We start from the raw sequence: 27,966 nt of genomic DNA, 5'->3' as shown, positions 1-27,966 counted from the left end.
CACAAACTAATGAAGGCCATTTCCTCTTCCCCTTGACATCTCTAGACTAGGAAGTATTTGAAGAGCGACTACAGTTGCTTTGTTCCCAAAGTTTTTAATCCAGGGAAAAATTAGTCCCAAGAGAACTGGATATTTTGAAGCCACACAAAGAATCAGATTCTTGTCCAGAGACTCTGTTTTCATGATAGTGTAAAAGTTCTCAGATCTTTTGAGTATTTTAAATAAATTAACCATGGCTCTATGAATGATTTGAAAAATAAATTTAAATTCTCTCTGTGCAATAATGTCCTGTGCTTTTCTGATTATTAGCTGTGGTTGAGTAACGATTAATGGAGCATTTCAAAAGTTCTTTCATTCCAGATATGACACTAAATAACTTTTGCCTGGAGAGAGTAAGAATTTCCCATCACACTCCTGGAAAATGCAGGATGTGCACACATCTCTTTATACGTACATACACAGTACTATATCATACATATGTTATCCTTCTGAGATATATGTAGTGCATAGAGATGTATAGGTACAATGCACATACCACATGATACATGTTGGAATAAGTCATGAAATAAGTAGCACTTATCTTAATGTTTTCCTGTGCCATCTGCGCCCCTTCCGTTAATCAGTCTCTGTCAGGGAAAAGTGAAACTGCCCTGAGCCATTTTAATATTTAAAATTAATAGAAAACTCCTCAAGTGCATCTAGGTGGTTATCTGGAAAAAACGGTAACAATCTTTCTTGAGAAAAAAAAAATTACAATCTATGTTATATTTCCAATGGAAAAGTGGGTGATGAAAAGTGGACAAAGTCCTGGATGCCAGTATGGCACAGTAAATGAGTTTGCCAATTAAAACTATGAAGACCTGTCAGTGACACCAAGTATTGTGATGGTCAATCTCAGCCAATTGTGATGCCACAGTTTATGATGTAGAATGAACATCGTGTATAGTTCCAAACACCCCTACTCATACTCATTGCCAACAAGTAGCACAAATGGATTAGCTACCTCTTGTCTGCTTACCTTAAAAGCTGAAGAACAAAAACGGCCAAGTAACAGACATTACAAATTAGTATTTTCCCCAATATCTGCCTGGCAGCTCCTATAAGCAGAAGTAGAAAAGTACAGAACCTACAAATGCTCTATGCCTGATATGAGGAAGAAAAATCCTAATTAAATAAGGTTTTTAATTCTGTGAAAAGCTGAATGTCGTACATGCTTTAGCTAAGCTTCCAAAGAGAAATACTGGGGTATCACGGGAGTCCAGTTCATGAGACAGAAAAGACAGCCGTCATTACGAACACCTCAACTCCACCAGACATCTATACATAACCTTTGGATTAACAAGAAGCAATCTACAAATATCTATCACATCGACCTGTTCTCAGAAGCAAGTGCAGTGCTATTTGCATGGGTAAATAATAAAAGACAAAAGGAATATATAAAACCATGCAGTTCATTGCCACAAAGAAAATCACAGAGACTGGAAGAAAGTTGTCAAAAGGGACCATAGATTTACATGGCTCAAAGAATATTCAGAGTTACCACAATGAATATGTATGCTTTTAGAAATTTTCAAATGCATCAAAATATATGATGATTCATAAACTGGATGAAGTTCAAGCTACTAGGGCCTTGGCAGAATGTCCTCAGGGGCAGGTCCTCTTCAGATGCCCTGGAAAAGGTCAGGCTTGGTGAGCAGCCAACTTGTGGTACAAACCATTTCTCTCGATGAGGACCTGGATTACATGGATACTGCTCCAGTTCTTTTTGATAAGTCTTATACATCCTTAGAAAAGACAGTATCAGATCTCAACACTACAACTGCTGGAGTTTGTAACGTGCCTTCTGATAGTCTAAGGGCAGCCTAACTTTACATAGGAATATCTTGAAAGGAAAGAAAGAGCCTGATACTAAGACAAGCTTGTAAAGCACATATTATGAAAAGAATCTGGGAGCCATTTGAAGGAGAATGAGGGTTTGAAATCTCAAATATAAATTTGAATAGTGATGCATAAGTAGCCAGATGGTCAAGGGGGCAAGTGAATTGCAGTTTATAAATAGCTTAGCATGATACTCCATGACTATTCCTACCCTATATATAGTAGCATGATGATAACTGTATATTCAAAGTTACTTATGCTGCTGGTCAGGGAAAAGAGATAAAAATTTCCTTTTGCTTTGATGTTTGCATTCTGTAGAGGCAACCTAGCCTACTTTGAGACTTATATTCACCTCTTGTACAAGGTTGATAATGAGTCAAGACTCTTTAGAATATTCTTGCAGAAGAAGTAAGGAAATATAATACTCAAGACAATAAAATATAAGAATGTGAAGTTGTACATAATTGAGGAAGGTCACCAACTGCCTCAGAACATCTGTATGGGTATCCTCACATAACTGCCAGATTCCTTTAGATCATTTATTGTCCAGGATATACAGATCCACAGGTTTAGATCCTGTAAACTGCTCAGGACTTTCCTATTATCTGTTTAGCTTTAGAACAGTGACACACCGATCTGCAGTTTAAATTTGTAGGAAGAGTGTTATGCTGGGGTAGGATAAAGTGCATCATGCGCCATGACACATGTCCCTGGATCTTTGGATCAGACATTTCTCACAGCCTACACTTGCGTAGAAGAGATAAACTTCTATCACAATTTTACGTCGGGAAAAAAGCCAAGCATATATTATAACATGTTTTGTTGTCTTGGAGCTGTTCAGTGGCTGACAGTGATTGGAGTCTATTCTACAAAGCTTTCTCCAGACAATCCAATGGCTCCTGTCTGGCTATCACCTCTGATTTTTTGATTCTCTTCATATGGAGTCTAATCTTGTATTATTGCAATCAGTGGGGATGATGCCTGGTCTCTGAAAAGCCAGTTTTCCATGTGAGGAGTGTTAATGGAACTGAGCCGTTTGTCTGCCCTCAGAATGATGCTTTCTGTCATATTTCTGACTTAATTTTCCTCAAAACAGATGAAATATTACATCATCTGTACTTTTTAAAAGAAGTGCTGTCAGATTGTATCTTTTGTCAGATTGTTCTTCTTCTGCCAACTATCACGTGTGCCTGTGTTCATAAATAATATATCCACTTGTGCATATAAGCTAAAAATTTTGTGTGTGCATGGGTTTAAAACAAACACATAAACATATTAAATACAAATTAATTTGATCCCCACTGTAATACAGCCAAATTCTTAATATTTTATAGTGCATATTCCATTAAATAAATAATCACTAAACTGATCTATGCTACAATATGTGCATACATACACATTTTATGATGTCTGTAAATAACATTTTAAAGCCTGTTCACACATCAAAAGAGGTTGTTTATTTTTCTGTTAAAACAATCCAGGGGTTTAACTCTTCCTATTATGTAAACAGTGGTGACAGCTGCTTTCAAGGAAGCTTAACTTCATTAAAAATAATAGTTTCCCCATTGTAAAAGCAATACTAATATACCATAATCCCCCTGATGAACTCTGGCTTCCATACATGCTCTCACATTTTGTGTTTTAGGGGCACAGCACTACTCTAAATATCAGAAGATAATAATATGGCAATATATATAGATATAGATATATATTTAAATGTTAAAACATTAGTTAGGTCAACTTGAGTAATGAATATATTTCAAATATATGCTTCTTCCTATAAATAAGGGTCATTAATTTTCTTTGCAACATGAGTGCCTTATAAGTCTTTGGTTGTATGCGGCTACCAAACTGGTAAACCAATTCTGGGTATCTTTAGCTCAAATTGCACTTATGACATATAGATAAAGCTTTACCTTTTTTTCATGTGTTTTACTAAACTTGTAGTGGCAGTAGACTTGTGATTTCATTTACAAGCTTACCTTTAGGTAGACATTTTAAACAACCCATATGAACGAAAGATTTGTATGCTGAGAGTATTTGCTTTAGTGATGAGAAAACTAGGCATACTCTATTCATTTCTCAAGCAGACCTTTATGAATCACTTTAAAAGGACACTACAGCTGAAGACTGAAGAGCAATATTTATCAACATTAAATAAAACATTTGGTGAAGTATGTATAAATATTTCTTCATATGAATATAACACAAAATTAAATAGTTCAGATACACAGACACCATTTAATATATTTCCACTGTTGTCAAAATCATCTGTAAACACCATCTCACACTGAATACAAAAGCAGCTTTTACATCAGTTCTGTGTCCACAACACTGATGCCCCTTTGTAAAAGAAGATATCTGTTTTGTTTTATTTTCAGCAAAATAAGAGTTTAAGCAATAAAAAAAAGTTTTGGTCAGTTCAAAGGAGTATACAAAATTATCTTTCAACACGTAACTAAATCAGATTTAGGACAATAGTTTAAAGTACAATCCTTTTCCCAGAGGACCTCGGACTTTTATAAATCACACTATGTTTGGTGCAGACCACATCACAAATACCAGGAAATATTGGTTATGTCTAAACTACAAATATTAAAGCCCTTTTTAAATTTTCTTATCAAAAATTGTCAGGTTACAAATCGGCAATATCCACGTTTTTCACAACACCAAATAAACCTGGCATTAAACGGATTTAGGTGCACTTCTCCTGATGATTTTTAAAATAGATTCTGGAAAAGAAACACTTTTTAGTGAGCATCCTTCATGTAGAAAAATAAAGCATTTCTTTTACACAAATATTTTGCATCTGAAGATGAGCTGGGCAGACAGTGCAAGCGAGGGGCTCCACCAAGTTTAGACAGAAAATTACCACTTGAACTTTCATTGGAAGCCGCACGGATATTGTGTGTCGGATCTGAGCTGGCTCTGAGAAGGGTGGTGCATCCACATGGTGCAACTCAGAACAAGGCATCGCGGCATCCGTGTGTGCCCTGAGAGCAGCGTAGCCACTCGAGCACGAAACGGGGCTCCTGCTAACGCCAGGGCTGCACCCGCCTGGCTCCTGAGCAGCTCCATTTGAGCATCAGCACTGTGCGGCCCAGATGCAGGCTCTCGCCATCCTACACCTTACAAAGATAACTTCACACTCTGCCCTCAATGTAGCCTTCAATTCCTTTCACCTTCATATCTTTTCAAGAGGCGTGATCACTCTGGGGAGAGATACTGTGCTGGAGATTAAGGTTTTACCGAGCATGTACCCCAATAAAAAACTCTGTAGGCTGTTAGGCTCACAGGCTACATTTGGGTTCCCTTCATTTGAAATGTGGACACCATGTTTTGGTTTCAAAGATAAACTTGAATTTCAGGCAGCAAATAAGGAGATATGTATTTATAATATGATTTTCTGAAATAATTTATTTTTTTAGTTTCACTCGCATGTAATCGTGATGGGGGCTCTGTAAAACCTAGAACGACACATCACCTCTTTCCTGGTATGTGTGTATTTTAGAGGTGTGAATGTATGTCATGCATACATACACACTCACACACACACATATATAACATGAGCTGCACACATAGATACTTGGCAATCAGGAATCAGGGATACAATTAACAATACACCAGAAAAGAAGTGGACAGGAAGCTCTACCTGGACAACAAGAAGCAATTTTGCAACCTATACAATATCTCAAATAATTTCATAATCCCGTTTTGCTAGCTTGCTACATCTGTATGTGACTTGGATTGAAAGTTGTTGGATTCCTTGGAAACAGAAGAGTTGGGCTAGCTAGATGTGCTTACCTGAGATCCCAGAGTTGATTACAATCAAATAGCTGGGCAGATCAGTAATGGGTTTATAATTGCTATACAGCTCCTTGCAAATTTGTAGGAAAACTTTATTAAGTCTTTCATTCCTTAGTAAAAACGTTGAAGTTTGTTAGTTTTTGCTGAATGCAGACTTGATTTTTATATTAAACTGGATTTATTAAAAGGATACATAAGCCTGGCAGCTGCTTTCACGTCTTGATGTTTAAATGTTTGAATCAGCACCCTGGAACCACCCTCCCACCCCACCCCAACCCAACCTGTCCTATCCCATCCCATCTCATCCCATCCCATTCCATCCCATCCCATCCCATCCCTTCCTATTGTGTCCCGTTCTATCTTCTCGATCCTGTCCTTCCTGTCCCATCCCATCCCATCCCATCCCATCCCATCCCATCCCATCCCATCCCATCCCATCCCATCCCATCCCCCCTTCATTTTTTTTTTAGTATTTAAAAAATACTATTTTATGAAGCCTCCCTAGGGATCCGCTTATGAAAAATGACGGACTGCCTTTGCTGATACTGCTGTTTGCGTCGTTTTCTTTTGTCACACTGGCACAGCAGTAGCATCTTGAAAGTGTTTCTGAATGTTTTGTTACACAGTGCATAGCACACAGGGTTCACCGTGCTATTGATGTAGCAAAGCCAGTACCCCAGGTTCCAGAAAGTTTTGGGGATACAGCTGCAAAACGTGTTCGCCAGAACCATGATGTTATATGGGGTCCAGGTAATGATGAAGGCAAACAAAATGGCACTGAGTGTCTGTGCTGCTTTCTTTTCTTTGATAAGTGACATTCGTTTTCGCTTTGTGATCTGACTTCTGGTCTTCAAGGCAAACTTTTTTGCCAGCGTTGCTTCCTTGAAGGATAAGGGCAGGGCTGCAGACGTCTTGGTCACTGATGAGATGCCATCAGAAGCTGTGGTTGTCTCTGCTGACCCCGGCTGAATTGGAAGCTTAGAAAAGCTCTTTTGGAAATTTCCGCCATCCTGAACGCTTTTGGGAGGGTGCAATTTTTTAGGTTTCTTTTCCTTCGATTCTGTGTCAGATTTCTGCAGTTCATCCCCTGACTCATGCAAATCTTCTGAGGAGGGTAGTTTCGTGGAATTGAGGATGGCGCTGTGACCAGGAAGCTTCAGCACGATCGAATAGATGGCTCTGGTCTCTGCAGCGATGTCTTCTTCATCAGAGGAGGCTGAATTTTCAAGGGAGGCAGCAGCGTCGTTGTTGTTCCAGCTGTCGCTGCTGCTGTGCTCTTGGTCCCCCTGGTCTGTGTTGGGTTCCCAGCTCTTCATTGTGAGCCAGAAGTGGCAGCGTCTGTACTTCCTTCGGGATGAGCGTTTCGTGCTCTGCCGTTGCAGCTCGTAACTGCTGCAGCTCCGGGAGCTGCCTGTCTGGTGTACGAAGCGTGCTGTCTCTGCTTCACTGCCTGAAGCCTGTAGCCCTGCTAATTCTTTGGTGCGTTTCTCGGTCTCCTTGTAGATCCTCCAATACAAAATACTCATAATGGTGACTGGTAAGTAAAAGGCAGCTATGGCAGTGCCAAAGGTGATGATCGGTTCACTTAGAAACTGGATGAAACATTCATCAGGAGGCACAGTCCTCTCCCCAACAAAATACTGCCAGAACAAGATGGCAGGGGCCCAAAGAACAAAAGAGATGATCCATGCTAAACCAATCATCACACCAGCCCTTTTGGTTGTTCGTTTGGCTCTATACGTAAGTGGCCTAGTGATGGAAAAATACCTGTCAAAACTTATGACAAGGAGATTCATGACAGAGGCATTACTGGCGACGTAGTCAATGGAGAGCCAAAGATCACAGGCCAAGTTTCCCAAAGCCCAGTGGTCCATGATGATGTATGTGGTGTAAAGATTCATGGAAATAACACCGATGATCAAATCTGCACAAGCAAGACTCAGCAAGAAGTAGTTGTTGACCGTTTTCAGTTGTTTGTTAACCTTAAATGCAACAATCACTAGGATGTTTCCTATGATGGTCACCAATGCAAGGATCCCAGTAAGAAAAGCAATCAAAACTACTTGCCAGACAGTGTGTCCACCCAGAGGGTCTTTGCTTGTGGCATTTAAAGACATGTTTGCTGATTCCACAGTGGAGAAGGGAAAACTCTCTGTGGTCTGAGGGAAATCATAGCTGCCAATGAGCGATGCTGCGTCATCAAGGAGTCCCAGTCCATGTGAATCTCTCTTCCAGAAGGAGCTCACATTTGAAAACAGGGGTGAGGCTGAACTGTTATTTTGCATGATCATTGTGGCTCTCTGACATAGTCTGCAGCAGGGAAAAAAAAAAAACACAAACAAAAAACAAGTGAACAGGTGAAGATGGTAAATAGATAATCATCTGTATACTCATACGTAAAAACCCTTCAGCACTTTGAAAGCTGTCTTTAAAAGCCAAGCTGTCTGTGACAAGTTCCAACTCAGACGCATATGTGGTAGTACTCGGCTTACTGCTGTGATTAATCTGAGCTCTTTGTAGTAATCACATACTGGTTCCTTAAAAACATTCAGTCCCAGAAGAACAAAAATCCCCCGAGAATTTGAACCTGCAGTACTATTAAAATGCCTCCTAATTCTAACTCTAACTCTTAGTTAAAACGCTCCCTGACAGATCTACCCTGAACTCCACATCTCAACAGCCTACTATCCTGGAGCCTTCAAAAACTAGATGCCAGACACATGCAGCCACACATCTTCCAAGTTCGAATCAACGCTGGTCCCCAGTGCTATCCTGGCACTAGCAAAACACAGCCCCAGCCCCTGCTGCCTCCAGTTACAGCTAATGACAAACAAAAATATTGTTCTGTCTTTCCTTGAACTATGGAGGTACAAGCCAGCATCATTTCACTGTGTCAAGCTACTCTAACCTGTGAGGCTGCGAAGCTCTTTTCATTTTCATATAGGTTTTGGCTACCCAATAGAGGTATTGAAAGTTCTCATTAGCACTTTTCGCACGTGCCACTCTTCATTGTTCATGCATATTTTTATGCTTGGACTAAGGATTTTGTACATCTAATGACTTCAGAATGTCTTTGGGGCAACATATGTTAAAATTTCCTTTGAAAATATGGTCTCTAGAGTCAGGAAGAAACATTTGGCAGATGTATGTCAAAGCAATCATTAAACACTTTAGGAAAAGAGGAAAAAAGCATGAAAGGGATTCATAATTAAGTCTTAATCCTTTTCCCCAAGTACTTATGTAAAATAAAGACATGCTCAGAATAGGAATTTGCATTTCCCTTATTTCATTAACTTTCGTGGCCAACTGACTAGATTCATTGTCATAAATCAATTATATCATCAAGCAGCAAGTCCATTGTTGATAGCATATGTTAAAAAAATATGCTGTCAAAGAGAAATGTTTTTTTTGTTTTCTAACCATGAAGCCTGACAGAGTCAATATATTACGACATGAGATACAAATGACTATCACAATGCACTAGTGTTATACAAAATATTTACCCAAAAAAGGAGGCTTTGGTTCTCTAATTAATTTCTCAATTCTGTTTTCCCTTGAACTGTACTGGTTTTGTTAGCAAACCATGAGACGCTATGTGACTTGAAATGGTGCAGCCTCTTTGACATATGCAGTAAACAGACCAACAATTCCTTCCCTTAGCCCATGCACATTAACTAATAAAATTCCCCTTCATACTTCAATATCTAGTGTATATGAGATATTAATTTTTCTTTTTATTAATAGGAAGACAAGGTTACAATGATGCTGCTTTATCCTAATCTAATTCAATCCACTTTTAATGCATTCATCATCATATCAGACAGGATGTGAATATAATAATAACATAATAATAAGAAGAATAAATATTACCGTGGGAAATCAGTTAAATTTAACTCTTTTCCTGACAGAAATATTAAAAATTTGGAGCAACTCAATTTCTAAAAAGAAAAATGGTAAGAATTTTATAAACTGTAAAACAACATTGATAGGTTTGGTTTTCTTGAAGTCAAAGTAGGTTGAAACTAAAATTACCTTTTATCAAAAAACTTTGACATTCCAAGTTTTCTTTTCTTTGCAAAGTTCATATGAAAGAAATGAAAAGTTTTCCACTAAATTTCAGGCAATAAAGCATCCTGAAAACTTGTCAAGCTGGTCCTCTAAAATGTTCAACAATTTTTACCTTTTGAATTGTTCCTTTCCAAATAAAGTTGAACTTTCCTGAAACAATATCACCACGTCCTTGTAATCTATTAGAGAAGCTATGGGACACAACATATTACTTTTTTCCTTCCCCAAGATATACTACTTTTGACTATGGAGCTGGTGTAGCTTAGGCCACCAAGCATACAGCAACATGTCCTCACTGATGTCTGTCATACTGTTTCAAAGAAGCTGCAGAAGTCAAATCTGCACTGTATGAGAGAAATAAACTCTTGCCACCTATGCTAATGAAATGAAAGTCTGCAGAAAGTCATTTGCAAAAAGGTAAGCAGAAGACTGGATGAGAAGCATGCTCTTGCTTGAATTCACTCCCTCTCAGGCACACTTATATCAGCTCACGCTTTTGCCTTGACCAAAGACGATGTTCATTTACATGTCTATAAAAAGATCCCACATACTCAAAAATTACAAATAAAGGCCTATGCAAACCAATGTACAATAATGTTCTCCTTTGAAGAAGATAGTGAAGCAGCATTCAATTTTGGCTTGCCCCTTCCAATGCATGGGTGAACCAAAAACACAGTTCACTTGTGCGCAACCGCTTAAGCAAGCATTGACAATGTTCGTGCCAGTTGTTTATGGGCCAGGGTGGTTAGTCACAGTGGGGAAAAAATCTTTGACTCAGACAGGGTTGCTGGAAACCATCTTTCTTGCAATGTTTTACTTAGGAAGCAGGCAGCTTTTCCAGAGCTGTCAGATAGGATGAGGTCAAAACTAGAACAGTATGAGAGAGATCTGAAATAATGATATTTGCTAAATACATGCCAGAAATGATTAATGTTATAGGGTGCAGACCTTCCTTCACTGACATTAGGGACAGAGAGCAGAGGATGAAAGCCAGAAAGCATGCCCTCCACTGACATGTACTTGTGAAAACTCTACAGGGTAAGGCCCAACATAGTGACGTATTTATTGAGAAGTCTGACAAGTAAGTTTAGATGGCGATAATATCATATGCTGCTGTTTCATAAAAAAAGATAAGCTGGTATCTTCTAATCTACAAAGAAGGTCCAGGCAGAAGACATTGATAAAAGAAATGAAACTTTCACTACTGGGCCTGAATAAAACAATATCACTTAGAAGCGATGGTAGAAATAACAGTATGACTAAGAAATAAAAATAGGTGACAGTTTGGGAGTACTTCCCATTTTCATTGCATAACACAACCATAAACTAACCTAAGTGTTAGCCTTGGAAATCTGAAACAACTATCACATGAAAGATAGAAATAATCTTGCAAAATTAATGTGTAAACACCGCACTGTCACTAAGTCCATAAACTGATCATTAATTCTGTTTAATTGTAGACTTCGAACTGGAGTTTCAATGTAAATTAACCAATAAATCCTTTCAGAAATACCTTGCTTCAAAGGACTCATCATAAGGAAGCCTGGGAAAACCGTACTTCACCTGCAGTCTTTCAGACACCGAGCGAGTGCTGCAATCAAACCTTCACTTCTCAGGTCAGTTCTCTCATCCCTGGACTACAAAGTAATTACTAAGCCACAGTTTCAATGAATATCTGCATAGTGCTTAGAAGGACTGAGGAAGAGGAGAGACTGAGAGCAACCACCATCAGCTCCCTGCTGCCCAGTGCAATCCTGCAAGTTGGAACTCGGCTTTTTAAACTCCTCAGACTTTAAAGGGACCCCTAAACTCGCATTGACTGGACTATTTGACAAAATGCAAGTGCTGGTAGGGTGATGAGTACAGTCCTTTGTTATTCTGGCCCTTCTACAAGCTCCTGTAATTGAACTGTTTAATTCAATAAAAAATGTATTACCCACATGTTCATCTATGTAGAAAAAAAATATTGCTATTGCACCACCATAACATACCAGATCAGCACAACTGGATTTTCTTCCCTTTAGAAAGTCAAAGCAAGCTAAATTATCTACCATTTTCCAAAACTGCCATGCATTTTCTGCTTTCTCTAGAAGTGTTACAGGGAAAGAGAGTGTCCTGCGCCCAAGAAGGAGGACAGCGTGCCCTACGGTGCAGCCTGCCAGCACCTGCCCAGCAAGCCAAGCTCAAAGACAGAATGAGGTGTGACCAAGTGGGAAAGTAGACACAAATATTTTGGTAAAACCAACAGTGCAGCACAGCCTGAGTGAGGCAAACCAACCAAACTGTGACATGATTATAGTTTATATACCAGGATAAGAGTTTAGAAATCATTGGTACAATACACTGCATTACAACTTCAAGCCAGGGAGTAACAAAGGAAACTTTTTTTAGCCCAAGAATATGTGATTACTTACCTGAGATTACTGCTATGCTATTCACTGTCGTCTGAGATTTTTATTCTTGTTTCTGCTTTTTAGTAAGAGTTTATGAAACATACAGGCTAGCGAACACCAGAGGCAATGTACACTTCCCAGCATTATTCAGGAAAAGTGTAGGCATAGTATGGGCAATGGCAATGCAGACTTTCACATACATCCTTCCCAATGCACCTCTGCTCCCTGTCCCATTGGAGGGACTGAGATATTAAATATCCCACTAAGACCATTGGAAGGGAAGGAGAAAGCAGCTACAGAAATGGTCGCTAATTTCAATAAACAGGTATAACATAGATGTAAAAGTCTGAATTTTTGGAATAGCCTAATTTATTGCACATTGCTGTGAAGAGAAAGTAAAATAGAATAGAGAGTAGGAACAGTTCTGTTACACATTTTCACTGCATTTAATTTCTCTTTGTTTATTTCATATTTCAGCGGTTTTGTTAACACTTCACATTTCAGTTTACCGGATTTTTTCCTTTCTTTAAATCTTCCTATTCACAAACACACAATCTCCATGTTTGCAGAGAAATCTGTTTACCTCCTGTCTTTAATGGGCTCTGAGATGCATTTTCTGGGAAGTCACACAGCACACTATGGGCTTGGCCATATGTGAGCTCAAAACTGGCAAGCCCTGGCGATTGAAGAATTTCACATCTCACCTCTTTACACAGACAAGAAAACAGCTTACCTTATTTTTTTTTTTCACTGAATTGCTATTGTATACACATTAACCTAAAGCAGAGAGAACTCCATGCAGTAAATTATAAAACTGTTTTCTAACATAAAGAAACCCAGCCTTTAGAATGCTTAATGCACTTACCTAAACTAGCACCTAAGCTTTGTTCCAAATCCAATATTTGGTAAAATAAAAATAGATATGAACTTTTAAGTTTTCCTGAAATTATTCCCAAGATTACAGATAATTATTTTTCAAATCACGCATAGTGGGTTTTTATTTAAAAAAAATAAATTTAAAACTTGAACAAAATGAAGATACTAGTATTCACACTAACATTCATGGCTTTACATTTATTATATAGCAGCTCACTTCACTTGCAGCTAGTGTAGCATAAGATACAGGATTCCTTATGAATGTCCATGTAATAGCAGGAAGCACAGTGTAATCAACAGTGAACAGAACCTCAGATTTACCATAACTTACTTATACTGATAATCAAATATGTTACACTCAATATAGTTTTGCATCTTTGCAGAATGAGAATACAGAGCCATAGAAATCAATCCCATTATAAAATATCCTGGCCACTGTCTTACATGTTCACAATAGATACAGACAAATAACTGATATACTCTTTTACTTTTATATGTATGTACACATAAGAATATATACATACAAGTATGTCATATATAAAATGTGACAAAAGTATGTGTATATATGTATATCTGCAGATGAAAGTATTTGTATATATTTGCAGATACATATACACACGTGTGTGTACATATATGCCTATGTGTGTATATAAATATATACATATATATATGCAGATATAAATACATATACTTTTGTCACATAATTTCAAATATTGTTGTAAGGAAAGACTCTTTCACTAATTAGCAATCAACTTGATATAGACAAAGTTCAGTTACACACATCCCACTAACACTTCAAGCCAAACTCTTCCATTTTCCATTCATAAACATGTTTTCCTTATGCTTTCTAAAATTACCCAGATTTAATGTCAGTGCTTTATAATCACTTTTGTGATTAATTAATTAGATTTGCTTATTATTTGCTTACTGTGTTACTGCTGTTAGTGTGTGAGGTCTAGCAGGAGCAAACTAGGAACTCATTTCTTTAATCATATGTGCTGTTTTCATTACTTTGGAGAGAGTTTTGAGAACCCAATGCACAGTACCAAGCTACCTGATCTGTCTCCCTGGCTGTCCTACAGTCAGCAGGAAGGAGCACCCCTCCCAGGGAGGAGAGGCAGGGGTATGCTACCACACGTGTTCCTGCTGGGACGCGTAAGGAGGCCATGCTGGGAGTACCCAAGACTGCCCATCTAACACATCCAGGAAATTTGGTATCTAAAGTTGGGTAATGGGAAGAGCCTCCTTTATGCCGTAATTTGCCAATTAGCTTTTGCCAAACATCTACCATCTCCTTCACTTGGACTGAGAAGCTTACATTCATACTGCCCAGCTGTATCTGCAGCATCCACTGTAGGCCCTGCTTGCTTACCCTGTGTTTGCTTTTACAATATTTGCTCTTCCAAACACCTTACTTCATGTAGTATGAACCCTTCACTAAGGGATTTTATATTATGATAGAAATCTAACTTTGAATACTAATATCTTTTAATGGCCAGTGATTTCAGTAGAAACATCTGCTTATTTACAGAGCTACAAAAGGGAGAATACTGTGTTACCAGACAGGATCAGAAAAGAAAAAAAATCTCATATGTCACAGACCGCTGGTATCTCATCTTCAGGAATCACAACCCAAAAGGCCATTGTGATTCCCCTTGTATATCAGAAGGTTCTTATCTCAATGCTTAAGGATCTCAATCCCAATCAAAGGCTATCCAACAGAGAGCTCCAACTCACTGCTCTCCAGAGGCTCCTACCTCTCCAAGAGGGAACTACCCCCACTCTCTGAGGGGAGTGCCCTGCCTTTAAAATGCCCATGGGTTCACGTGGTTTCCACCTGGCCAACGTGACTCACAGCACCTGTCTTGATGAGGCACAGGTGCTTTCTATTCAGCCAATGTAGCAGCCAGAGAACTTCCCCGACACTCATATATGTTGCCTCTGTTACTGTTTCAAAAATCCAGATGTGTATTTCTGATCCCTAATACTTAAGACTTCCATTTAAGATTGAGTTTGTTACATGAACTGTATAATTCTCTTCACAGAATCACAGAATCACAGAATGTTAGGGATTGGAAGGGACCTCAAAGGATCATCTAGCCCAGTCCCCCTGCCTGAGCAGGACTACCTGGATGAGATCACACAAGAATGCGTCCAGGCCGGTTTTGAACATCTCCAGAGAAGGAGACTCCACAACCTCTCTGGGCAGCCTGTTCCAGTGTTCTGTTACCCTTACTGGGAAGAAGTTCTTCCTCATGTTTAAGTGGAACCTCCTATGTTCCAGCTTATATCCATTTCCCCTTGTCCTATCACTGGATGCCACTGACAAGAGCCTGGTTCCATCCTCATGACAGTCACCCTTTACATATTTATAAACATTAATGAGGTCCCCCTCAATCTCCTCTTCTCCAAGCTAAAGAGACCCAGCTCCCTCAGCCTTTCCTCATAAGGGAGATGCTCCACTGCATTAATCATCTTTGTGGCCCTGCACTGGATGCTCTCAAGCAGTTCCTTGTCCTTCTTGAACTGAGGGGCCCAGAACTGGACACAATATTCCAGATGCGGCCTCCCCAGGGCAGAGTAGAGGGGGAGGAGAACCTCCCTCGACCTACTAACCACACCCCTTCTAATACACCCCAGGATGCCATTGGCCTTCTTGGCCACAAGGGCACATTGCTGGCTCATGGTCATCCTGCTGTCCACCAGGACCTCCAGGTCCCTTTCCCCTGTGCTGTTCCCCAACAGTTCAGTCCCCAACTTGTACTGGTACATGGGGTTGTTCTTACTCAGATGCAAGACTCTACTCTTGCCCTTGTATTTCATTAAATTCCTCCCCGCCCAACTCTCCAGCCTGTCCAGGTCTCTCTGAACGGCAGCACAGCCTTCAGGAGTGTCAGCTACTCCTCCCAGTTTAGTGTCATCAGCAAACTTGCTGACCATGCACTCTATTCCCTCATCCAAGTCATTGATGAATATGTTGAACAATACTGGTCCCAGTACCGACCCTTGAGGGAGTCCACTGGATACAGGCCTCCAACTGGACTCAGTCTCATTGACCACTGCTCTCTGGCTTCTATCCTTCAGCCAGTTCACAATCCACCTCACTACCCGATCATCCAGACCACACTTCCTCAGTTTAGCTGTGAGGATGCCGTGGGAGACTGTGTCAAATGCTTTACTGAAATCAAGATAGACCACATCCACTGCTCTACCATCATCCACCCACTGGGTGATGTCCTCATAAAAGGCTATCAGGTTTGTCAAGCACGACTTCCCCTTAGTGAAGCCATGTTGACTGCCCCTAATGACCCTCTTATCCTTGATATGCCTAGAGACAGCACCAAGGATAAGTTGTTCCGTTATCTTTCCAGGGATGGAGGTGAGGCTGACCAGTCTATAGTTACCTGGGTCTTTCTTCTTGCCCTTTTTGAAGACCGGAGTGATATTTGCTTTCCTCCAGTCCTCAGGCACCTCTCCTGTTCCCCACGATTTAGCAAATCTTGCATAATTTTTCAAAATATGTCATATATTACAGACTTCCTCGTCTGCATAGTTAAAAGGACAGTGATTTTAACAGATATCCACATTTTCTGAATAAATGTTTCTCTGCTATTTACTATTTATTTATCATTTAGTCTCAGTGACCCAATACTCATTCATTTTTAGTTTCAAAATAATCCTATCTTGAAATCCTCAAAAAGGATAGCAGGGAGAAGCTTCAGAAATGACCTAGTAATTTCAGTTGTGATATGGCCTAAGGGCAGTGAGGGTTTATCAGGTGTAGCAGGAGCAGACTGGCCGAAGGAACAGCACTTTTCTATCTTGGGCACGCGCGCTTAGTGGTTATTGTCTGAACAACTCATATAAAACAAAGTGAAACCTTCAAAAGCCTCAGCTTGGATGCGCCTACAGTTTTTGAAAGCTTGAAAACCAGAGCAAATTAGGTCTTGCTTAATTAAGATTACAGTAAATATTGACTCTCAGCTCGAATGGTTAAATATGTAAGGTGCGTTGTTATGAAGGGAGGAAATTATTTAAATTCCAGGCAGTTTCACTTTGAGAGAGCTTTATTAAAATTGCATCCCATCTGTCTAATTGATATTGGAGGAAACACACACACGGTCCAAAATGTAGTGAGAATTACAAACAAATACTGAGAGTTTTACTCACTTGAGCAACCCACTGACTTTGCAGGTATCTGGGGACAGGAAGGTTTGGCTGAAGAGTTGGTTACTATGTTGTATTTAAACATAATATTAGATTGAGATGAAAGAAGAATTGAATAGCACAGAAACACTTATTCAGTACATGTGGATATCTGTTAAAATCACTGTCCTTTTCACTATGCAGAAGAGGAAGTCTGTTATATAGGACACATTTTGAAAAATTATGCAAGAGAATTATACAGTTCATGTAACAAACTCAATCTTAAATGGAAGTCTTAAGTGCAACGATCAGAAATACACATCTGGATTGAGGGGTGCACATTTTTTCCTTTGAGTAAAAAATTATCCATCTTAGAGACTTCATTTCAATATTTTATTATACACACACTTTTTAAACATAGTATCAATCAATATTTTATTATTTATTATGATGTTGAATTGAAATCATAATCAAAATTTTGCTGTGCACTCAGCTATCTCTTTACAAAATGTTGTCCCTTGACTCCACAGATAATCCTCCCAATGAAGCATTTAAAGATCACCGTTAAAAGATCATGTGAAATAAAGGAATAGGAATTCATATGTTGCTAAATGCTAGAAGACCTTGAAGCAGCATGGAAAAATATATACCTACATAAAGAGAAAGCAAATTTCAAGCCTTCTAAGTGAATTTCTGCTCTTTCAATAAAACAGCATCCTTCTCTAAAAAAGTAACCATGTTTGAGCAAATTAGTATCAAGAAGAGCTTGTCACCAATGCTACACAAATCAAGTAAATTTGACTGTATTTGTAATCCAGTCATACTTTTAGTAATCCTTGCATGCATTTAAAATCCATATTTAATGTGAATATTAGCCTTTAAGAACCTTTACAGGGAACAACACACCTCATCAGCAGACCTCTGTACTATCTTTAACAAAACTGCTTTAAAAGAACATAATCAATTGATTATACTACAAAAATAAACACTTTTTCGCTTTTACAGTTTGCTCACTGACACAGCATACCACCAGGGAAATCTGGAAAACCGTACAAACATTTTTGAGCATCAAAGAAGACAGAGAGCCTGAGCTTTAAAGAAGCTCACCTGACACCTGACACACTCCTCTCAATTTCATTTGTCTGCAAGAAGAAAATGAAATGACAAAATGTTGTCAAGACTTGAAACCAGAAAACTGAAATCTTTTTTCTAGAAATCCTTTCCATGAAGGAAAATAAATTTAAGCATAAATAGCCTAAACTAAAAAACTCAAACTACAGTTTTGGTTTTCTGCCTTTTCAAAAACCATGGGTTTTTGTTGGAAACTAATGTCATTTTCTGTCAACTTCAAGCTGAATCTGAGATTTTTTTTTTTGACAAACGCTGCTGAAAGCAGATGAGATCCGCTTTTTTATTTATTTAGGGAAAATAATAGAAATGTTTGTGTCTATATCAAGGTCTGTCAAAGAGCTATCAAAGCCTCTGGTCCAGATGTGATGTTTACCTGGTGTCAGGTCCTGTTATATGAAAGATCTCTAACATACCTCCTTTAAATGTGTTAAATAATATGAGTTTAAAGTTCTCTTGAGTCTGAGAGAATCTTAAAATGTTCAAAAGTGTACTTTTGCTGACCACTACATTTCCTACTGTAACTATGGCATTGCATGCATGTGCTAAAAATGCAGACCACCTACTACAGCTTTTGTTGATGATGGATAGTTCAGCAATTTAACATAAGATGCAATAAAGTGACTTGAACAATGTTAGGAAACACTCTGTTAAGGGAAATTTATTATTATTGACTTTGTGATTGAAATATTATTGCTATCTACTGCAGCAAAACCAACACTCCCACACTGGACAGATGGTTTAGTTAAAAAGCTGAAAAAAAAAAAACCTAAAACTGTTGAGAGTTTTCAGCCAGGGGGACAAAAATTGCTAAGAAATAGCTACTAACTAATGAAATCTATATAGATATTTGGACACTGGAACTGTTTCTAATGAAAAGGAAATTTTATGAGAGAAATAAAATTTACTTTGTGTCAGAGTGTTATGTTTTTAATCACATTGCTCATTTGTTCCAAATAATGCTCTAAATCATAGAACCACAATAATGTTTTAAAGCATTTTAGTTTGATTCCAAGTGAAAATTGCCACAGTTAGCCAGAAAATAAGATTTTCAGTGTGTTTATTTATTTAATTGTATTACAGAATGGAAATTCTAACAATTGAGACTTGGGGATATCTTTTCATACTGATAATTTGATCTAAGAAGTAAAGCATATGAAATTTGCCAGTATTAAGGAATGGAGCTATTGTCAGGGAGATGAAGAGCTCTGTGCACCCTTTTCATAAATAATATTTCTTTAATACAACTGTAAGCAAAATGCTATGACACAGTTGAAGCGAAATATCTTTTACTTAAATGAACACCTTGGTAATAAGTCAGACGAAAAGGGAAAACGCTTTGTTTCAACATGGCCCTGGAAATATTTGTGTAAGTACTATGTTTCATTATTCACTGGTATATCTTAAGTCGATCTTTCCATCTGTTTGACAGTGTAGTTTAACACCCACTAGGTGGCACAATAGTTATTCAGAAGCAAAAGTCTGGACTTTGCAACGAATTCTTAACTAGTCCTTCAAAAAGCCTATGTCTTATATGTGGAAATCATAACCAAATTATATCTATTCCTTGATAGGGACAGCTGCTAAAAGAAATGCACGTCAGCTGAATATTGGTCTGAATCAAACTAGCAGCCAAATTACCGACAATGTTTAGTGCTGTCACCTCACTTTTTTTTTTTTTTTTTTTTTTTTTTTTTTTTTTTTTCCCTGGAATAGACACATCTGAAAGTCCTGGTGGAATTCTGTAATTTAAATCTGCTCATTCCAAACTCTGGCCTCCTGTACACATGCTGCCAGTCTCTGGGAAATCAATGGTAGCAGGCACTGTGGATTTTAATGCATGCAAGTAATTGTTCTTTATTCAGATACAGACAAGTAATTAAATAATGTTCCAATGCTATAATCTTTTTTCAGGACTGTTTGCAGGGTTGGTTTGGTTTTTTTCTTGGTTATTTATTTTTTGAGTTACACAGCAAGATAAATGGAGACATGCCCAATGAAAATAGTCCTGACAGAGAGGGAGGAGGTGGTAATGAAAGATTTATTTTGAGTTATTCTACATAAATGCCTGTTGGTAAACTTCATGGCAGGGTCCTCTTCCTAATAGCATTTCATTAGGTTGCTATATATGTGTTTGTGTGAATATCTGTCTTTTCTGCCTACTTGAAATATATGTCAAGAGTTTGAAGTTTTTGAACTACAGTCTCAAAAAGATCAGTTCTAGTATAAAGAATACACATTCTCAAAGCTGTGATTTTATTCAGTGTGCAGAATGGACCTGCCCAGCAATTAATCACAGTCGCATGAGTTTATTTAAGATCCTCTTGGCTTATGGTTTTAGGAGGTATGTAGTAAAGTAGGCACAAGGCTGAAGAGGAAAAAGGAAGGACTTGCAGTTAAGTATAATGTGGAACTCGCGTGTATTCCTAATTTTGTCACAGGAGGAGTGATTTATGCAGATCTTTAAAATAATATCACTGTACCTTGAACAAATATTCAAAGCTTAAATTAGTAATGCACAGGCATTCCTCAAATTTTGTATATGCAGTTTTGCAAAATGAACGATCTTGAACTATATCTTTGCAAGTTTTCATCTGCTTGCTTCTAAAATGTTAAAATTATTCCATCAACAAAAATAACCTATTTTTAAATTCAGAAACTATATATTTATTGACTACACTACAAGTTTTCTACTCACTATCTAGCTAACACACTCATGGTACTCTGCACTCCCTCCTTGTTGCATGTTTCTGACATTGCAAATAGAAAGACATGGAGATATAATTACATTAGCCGTAAAAGTTGCTATCTAAGCAGCAGGATTTTGCTTCTAAAACAAGAAGGTAAAGTGGACTCAAGCTTGCCTGCATTTGCTCTTTCAAGCCTATAAAACCTGCATTTTGCAAACCCATTACAGTCTAGGATAGCCAATAAAAGACTTAAAATCAAGTCCTAGCTAAATTAGAAAGAAAATATTTCTCCCTGCTTTGATAGGGTTGCTCAAATGGAAAGTAGAATACGCCACTTCCAGAAAGGAAATGAAAAGCTAGAAGAAAGAGAATCTGCACCTAGAAAAAAATATCTCCTGCCCTGAAAGGTCTGAGGAATTTTAATGCTTGAACTAAGAATAGGGATGCACACTGCATGCAGTTTCACTGAGTGCCATTGCCCAAAAAAAGAAGTATTAATGCTTCATTAAGTGTTTCCTTCTATTCGTCTGCCTTTATCTTCCAGCTGTCCCAGTTTTATGCTTTGGTTTGCCAGTGAGCTGTACTTCCAGGTTGCTGTGGGTCTACCTGCCCAAGTATTTTTTAGGATCAGAAAAGAATTCCCTATTTAGTTGCCATTCAAGAGGATATATTTGTCTTGGGTTTTTTTAACCTTTCTTGGCAGTTCTATAGTGATACATGTGGGAAAAAGCTCTTAGGACTGAGAAGTCTTAATTAGGTACGTATCTGCAGCAATCTGTGGACGAACTCCAGATGAGGTAAATGGATTTTGGATTTCTGCTGGTGGACATCAGAGCAAAGGACAAACAGAAACCTCAGTTGCTGCTCTTGGTACCCTATCCTCCCATTTCTTGCAGGATGAAAGTCTTAATGTAGAAGGGTGAGTGTAGGCTCTGGCTCTTGTTCGCCTGTATGACCTGAGCATCACCTCCCAGAGGTGTTTTAAATTCATTGTTCCCAGTTTGCAGGACTTGTGAGCTGGTTCCCTGTGTTCAGAGAGAAGCTTGTACTGTAGTGTCACTGTGTTCTCCCAGAAAAACCTGCCCTATGGCCCAGAGGATGTCCTTCGGAGAGGAAGATGTGCAGCTAGGGTTTGCACCCAGGGCTAGGGTACAGGGGGAAAAGTGAATGATCAGCATAAAGTGTATGTGCTTGTGAATGCTTGTGTGTTAAAAGCTCCTAGAAGCCCTGCATGCAATTTAACTGTACAAACCACAACAATCTGGATAAAGATAAAAGAAACACGGATTATAAAATACAGTGGAAGGAATGAAGAAGGTAAAAAACTGAATAGGTAGAGCATGATAAAAAGACTATTAAGATGCAATCTGATAACTCCTTATGGGAACATGAAGTCAGGATGGAAATCAGGGAGGGCATGCAGGCAATCATTTCTTTTGGGATAAGGATTCCTGTATCTTAGAGCAGCAACGAAATCACTTGAAATGAAAAGATATTTCCATTAGTCGGAGCAGCAATTCTCTGCCACCAGTCCTCCCTTTTCCTATGGTAGTCCTCATGGCTTACTCTGTAAGAAAGTGAGGCTATTACACCCACAGCTATAGTTAGGAGAGGAGCCTAGGTATAATGGAGTGACGATGTCAAGAACAGCTGGGGCTTGTAACCCTCTTCTAGAGAAATAAGCATGTTCAGTGACGAATTATTCAAAATAAAGCATGAAAAATTGTTTGAGAGCTGCTGCAAAAAATGCCTCTATGCTAAAGAACCTAAATTTTGTTTGTCACAACAGAAATATAAATTCAAAGAGTAGGAAGGGAAGAACAAGGGTTCTGTTAATATCAGATGTTTACAGAGCAAGACGAGTGCATAGAGCTGTTTTGGCATATATTATAAAAAAATTGATGTCTTACTTCTCATACATATGACAGGGAAACTGCCAGCGATAAACTTAGTGAAGAGGAGGAAAAAGCCACACTGCTTCCCAGACCTGCAGTAAACCCACACCTTGTGTTAAATACAGAAATTAAAAAAAAAAATATCCCTCACCCGTTTACTTCGGTTTTACACCATTTCAGCTGAGAATGAGATGTGATTGCAGATGCCTGGTACCGTAGCATGAAGGACAGAGCTAAAAAGAGAACCAGGTTTCCAAAGAGACGAGGTGTTATGGAGGAGCCAGTGACTCGGCGCAGAGAGCTGAGGCCAGGTGATGGTAGATAAACATGGGAGCCTCCAAGTCAAGTTCTTCTCCTGCCACTCCGGCTGCTGCAGAGCAAGTGTCTGAGCAAATCCGCCGCACTTGCACCTGAGAGAGTCATTGCACAGGACCTTTTCGATTCAGTATGGTTTTATGAGAGAAAGGAGGCGGGGACAACTCAATAAAGCAAGAGGACATTAAAAATGACAGACGAGAAAAAGAAAAGTAACTTGTTCCCAGGCCTATCCTCACATCAGTGAGCAGAAAAACGGCACAGATAAGCAGTGGCCCATCTGATACACTGATCACCCCCGGTGATACCAGCAGGCAGCTAACAGACCCAGTCTGGTGCTGATGGAGCTGGGAGTCCCAATGGCTCCTTCCTATTTGGGAGGCAGTGGTCGCTGCAAGGGAGCAAGTGCATGGTATCTTCATAAACCCATGGGCACAAGGAAAATGCTCTGCCTGGATTTATCTGAACGCGCATGAAATGAAGCGGGAGAGGGCACGTGGAAGGAAAGTGGACCTGGGTCCTCAAGCGGATTTCTGCTGAAATATGATAAGAGACTGGAGTCCACATCCTGACCTGCTTCTTTATCTTTTCTCTTTAAGTGGCATTCATATTTTAGTGCTAACTAATAATTTTAATGGGTCAGTCCAGAATTGATGTGCAAGGCATATAACCAAGTTATTATGAATGTGCACATGTGAATGTTGTGTTAATATTTGAAAAATCTTGGTCTTCAGGAGGTCAAACACTGTTGCATTGTATGATTACTGACAGCAATAGCCAGGCAAGACTCAACAGTGCAGGAATGTGCCTAAGCTGCCGTATTTACGCAAAGTGTTTCTAGCAAAGTGGAATTCCTTTGTAATCCTTGTAGCTAAAAGGATCCTGCATTCTGAGTTCTTCTGTGGACTTCAATGTATTGCTTTCAGATGTACAAACAAACAAACAAACAATATACAAGCACTGTTCCCTGCTTTGCTTCCCTTGGTAGTGCAGCAGAGCTCAAAGTTGCCTATACACAAAAGCTTGTGTGTCATAAATCCCTCATGACGATGAGAAATATCACCTCAATGGTCAGTTAAAACAAGATGTATTCCTAGTCTTCCAGGAAGGAAGCAGTTTCTAGCATTTTAGGTTCTAGTCCAAGAAAGTTCTTGGTATTTCCTTCTAAAAATGTTAGAGAGACTTTTGAAAATACGATGTTCAAGCTCCATCAAAACAAAAAACACTGTAAAGTGGGTGTCCACCCTGTCTCTGTCCTAAAGTCTTATCTTCTCTTCAATATTGGTTATAGTGCCAGTTTAACCCTGTCCAAATTGTTTCAGTACTATGAGCTTTCAAAGAAGACATATTAAGACAAGTTCATTCATATCAGGAGAATGTATTGTTTTCCCTTGTAGCACAAGACAACTAATTTGAATTTGTAACAGTAAATAGAACTACAGCTGTGAATAGGAATGCAGGACCTATGTCACTGTAATATAATCCAACCAGAGAGGCCAAACAATGTCATGGTGGTGTGACGGTGTAACAGCTGGAAGCAATGTTTAAGGGGTTTTTGAAGGGGAGGCAGCTCGGTATCCCTGTCCTGCTCTTAGGCGGATCCATGATCACTGGCTGCTGACTCTCTTCAGAGACCAAATACCTACACCAGATGGACCTCTGCTTCTTAGGATTGCACAGCCCAAGTAATGTTTCAGGGAGACACAAAACTGGAATTTTTTATCAAATCAACATTAGCAATTCTGAGCAAAGAGATAAGAAGCAATGCCCTGGTCCCTGAACACGATTGTTTGAAAACAATAACGTACATTACTTAGCATCATTAAAACATGCATTATTTATTTATTTATTTACTTTTAAGGGGACATTTGGTCTACATTAGGTCAGAACTAGCTATCATGTATATGAGTACCTCCAGTAGTAACAAACTCCAACATACTCAGGCTTGAAACACTATCAGGTGGAAAAACTAAGGTGCATCAGACAGGGTAAAATGGCAACTGAGAGTGCTTTTATTATTTACTTTTTGTTTACACCACTGAGTATGAAGGATTTAATTGAATTGCTCTATCATCAATACAGGATACAGCAGGATTTTCTAGATTTTTTGTTGTATTGCGAATTTATCATCAAAATGGTGCTGGATTTCCCTGCCATTTTCAACACTGTCAGCCAAAAAATACATTTTCTAACTAAATGCTTACTGAAAACTAGAACATTGGGGTAGCTATCCACCACTGAAAATTGGGGTAGCTATCCACTATTGACTTTGAATAAGCATTTAGCAGTGTCTCTAGCTTTCTCAAATATTTTACCCTTAATCAGCAAATGTGAGCCAATTTCAGAGATTCAGATTGTCTGTATTTCTACAGAAGTTAGTTATAAGTTATGAATTAATACAGATATTCTAAGATCTTGAAGGAAGTAATACTAACTTAATTATTGACACTCAATAATATTGTTGCCAGAGAAGTGGTAAGACTTTCAAAAGGCAAATGTATCCATGAGGGATAGTTCTGAATCACAGTCACTCTGCTATGTATTAACCTTATGTATATGTATAACATTTACCTTAGCTTTTGAAATGGAGAATAGTGCTTAAATCTCACTGTAGCCTGTTTTGAACTGAGCTTGCTTTTCCAAATGTCTCTGTTTCCCTATCAATCCCTCTTGCTAATCTTTATTGCTGTTTCACAACGTTTTCAGTTGAAAATGTATCCATACAATCAGAATCCTCCAAGCTCCAGTTTATTAGTGAATACAAATAAGCTGCGACTCTTTAGGATTCATGTAAACCTATCGATATTCCCAGGCTGGCTGTGCTTTCAAATGTAAGAGAAATATTAAACGTCTGCAGCTGCAACATATTAAAACTCCAAAATGAGGGTTTTGATGGCACTTGCACATTTCTGCCCTTTCATCCGTCCTTTATCAGTCATTTACTCACAGAAAGAAGTGACTTTTCCTGCCAAGGTAGAGGTAAATTGTGTAAGACAAGGGCAAAAAAAAAAAAAGATGATTCATTAGTGTACCAGAGGAAACAATTTCTGAGACACAAAGTGTCAGCAGAAATAAGAGTTACTACTGTTTCACTCCCATGACCTTATTCAAAAGGTAATAGATTTTTGCTATTAGAAATAATTTTCAAATTATAGGACCTAGATGAATCAATGTTTCACTGGAGCCTCTCTACTCATCAATACTTGTTTTTCCTTTCATAAAAAGAGGAAAAGCTTTTCCGAGAAGTAGGAATAAAATGTGTGTTCTACTTGTAAAATGTGAGTTGGGAAATAATAAATGCTGATGTAATTGGAAATATTGTTCTTAATTCCAATGCTGCAAGATTTCACAGTTTATTTCAACACACTTTGTTGGTAATTTCAATTTCTTTTTTTTTTCACCTTAGTAATTCAGCACATTTGCGAAGCTTCTCACCCCTCTTATTTGTAATGTAAAAAAAAAAAACAACTACAACAAACTGGAGACATGAATACACATGCAGGTTTGCTGGCATTGGTGAAGAGAAAGTCATCTGGAAATGGAGGGCACACCTAACCCTTAGTATAAGAAGGAAGAGAGAGAGATACTGGTATCAGAGGAGGGAAATGGAAGACATTTAAAGTTCCAGTCATAATATAGTCATTAGTACAGGAGAATTTCAAGGAACGATGGGGATGTGGCTTTCAGGGAGCTCACAGTCAGAGATTCAGGGATTTTGTGCCTTATACAGTGCACATTTGTGAACCCTTGTTACCCCAGGGAAATGAAAAGCTGAGATTTTACTCTCTGTGAGTGCCAAAAAAACCCAACCCATGTATGAAAAGGCAGTGCGACACAGTCTCAGGTGTGCAATCTGAACTCCAAGTTCCTGAGTTCCCACTTCACTGTGCTTCCAGTTGGCTGCACTGTATCCAGGTGCACTGCTGGGTTGGGATGCTGTGCAGTAAATATCACAAAGTAACTTCCCAGTAACAGCCCTCACAATACAGCATGTCAGGGTTCACTTGAGAGTGTCAGTGATATCTGCTAGGATTTTCATTTATTCATTGAAACTTCTGGGCAGAAATCAAGCCAACCAGAAAAATCCTTTCCCTTTCGTATATATCATTCATTTTCCTGGCTGCATCAAGTACTTGGCCATCTCTCAGTCTGATTCATATCCATATTATAATCTTCATTCATAGTTGTTTGTGTTTTTTTTTTTTAAATCTACATTGATATCAAATAGGAATGTCTTATTGCAAACCTAGGCAATCTACGAAAATAATTTCTCCGTTAGAAGGTTTCTTCAAGGCAGATTTTTCCATTATGTCATTTTCATTGCAATGTCCACTTAACTTTAATTGATAGAAGTGAAATGCAAGCAAATTCAGATCACTTAATTGTCTAGTAGGTGCATATTAGAAGTTGATGGCAAATAGGTTCTTCTTTCTTTAGGAATTAGGAAGTTACTTTTTTTCTTCTAACATGTAAAGAAATTTCCAAATAACCCAACCAACCATTTTGGTTCCCTTGAACTTGTAAAAATCAGTTCGTAAGTCAACACTTTCCAATAAAAATACCTATTCAAACATCTTTCCCTGTATGTAGTTAAGCACAGAGTCCCTCATGTATGCATGTACACACACAGATGCAATGTTGCATGGTTAGAGAAGTCAATAGGCTACACTGAGCTCTCTAAAGGGAGTCACTAGTGTGTTGTTCTGCAAGTCACTTTAATCCTTCATTTTTATAAATGGATTTAAAATCCATTTGCCTAATTGTGATGCC

General features: G+C 38.6%; 1 protein-coding gene across 1 annotated transcript in view; it reads right to left on the bottom strand.

Annotated features, from left to right (window-relative positions):
• Positions 1-6,173: 6,173 nt before the first annotated feature.
• The window catches only part of CHRM3 (cholinergic receptor muscarinic 3), a 141,649-nt gene continuing 119,856 nt past the window's right edge, over positions 6,174-27,966 (bottom strand). The window contains exon 2 of the mRNA XM_086627751.1: positions 6,174-7,995. Coding sequence (XP_086483877.1) covers positions 6,174-7,995 — 1,822 coding nt within the window. The remainder of the gene's footprint in view (positions 7,996-27,966) is intronic.

The sequence above is a fragment of the Tauraco erythrolophus genome, chromosome 2 (genome assembly GCF_009769465.1).
Source record: "Tauraco erythrolophus isolate bTauEry1 chromosome 2, bTauEry1.pri, whole genome shotgun sequence".
NCBI classification, from domain to species: Eukaryota; Metazoa; Chordata; class Aves; order Musophagiformes; family Musophagidae; genus Tauraco; species Tauraco erythrolophus.
Note: the sequence above shows the minus strand (reverse complement) of the source record. Positions and strands in the feature narration are given on the sequence as shown.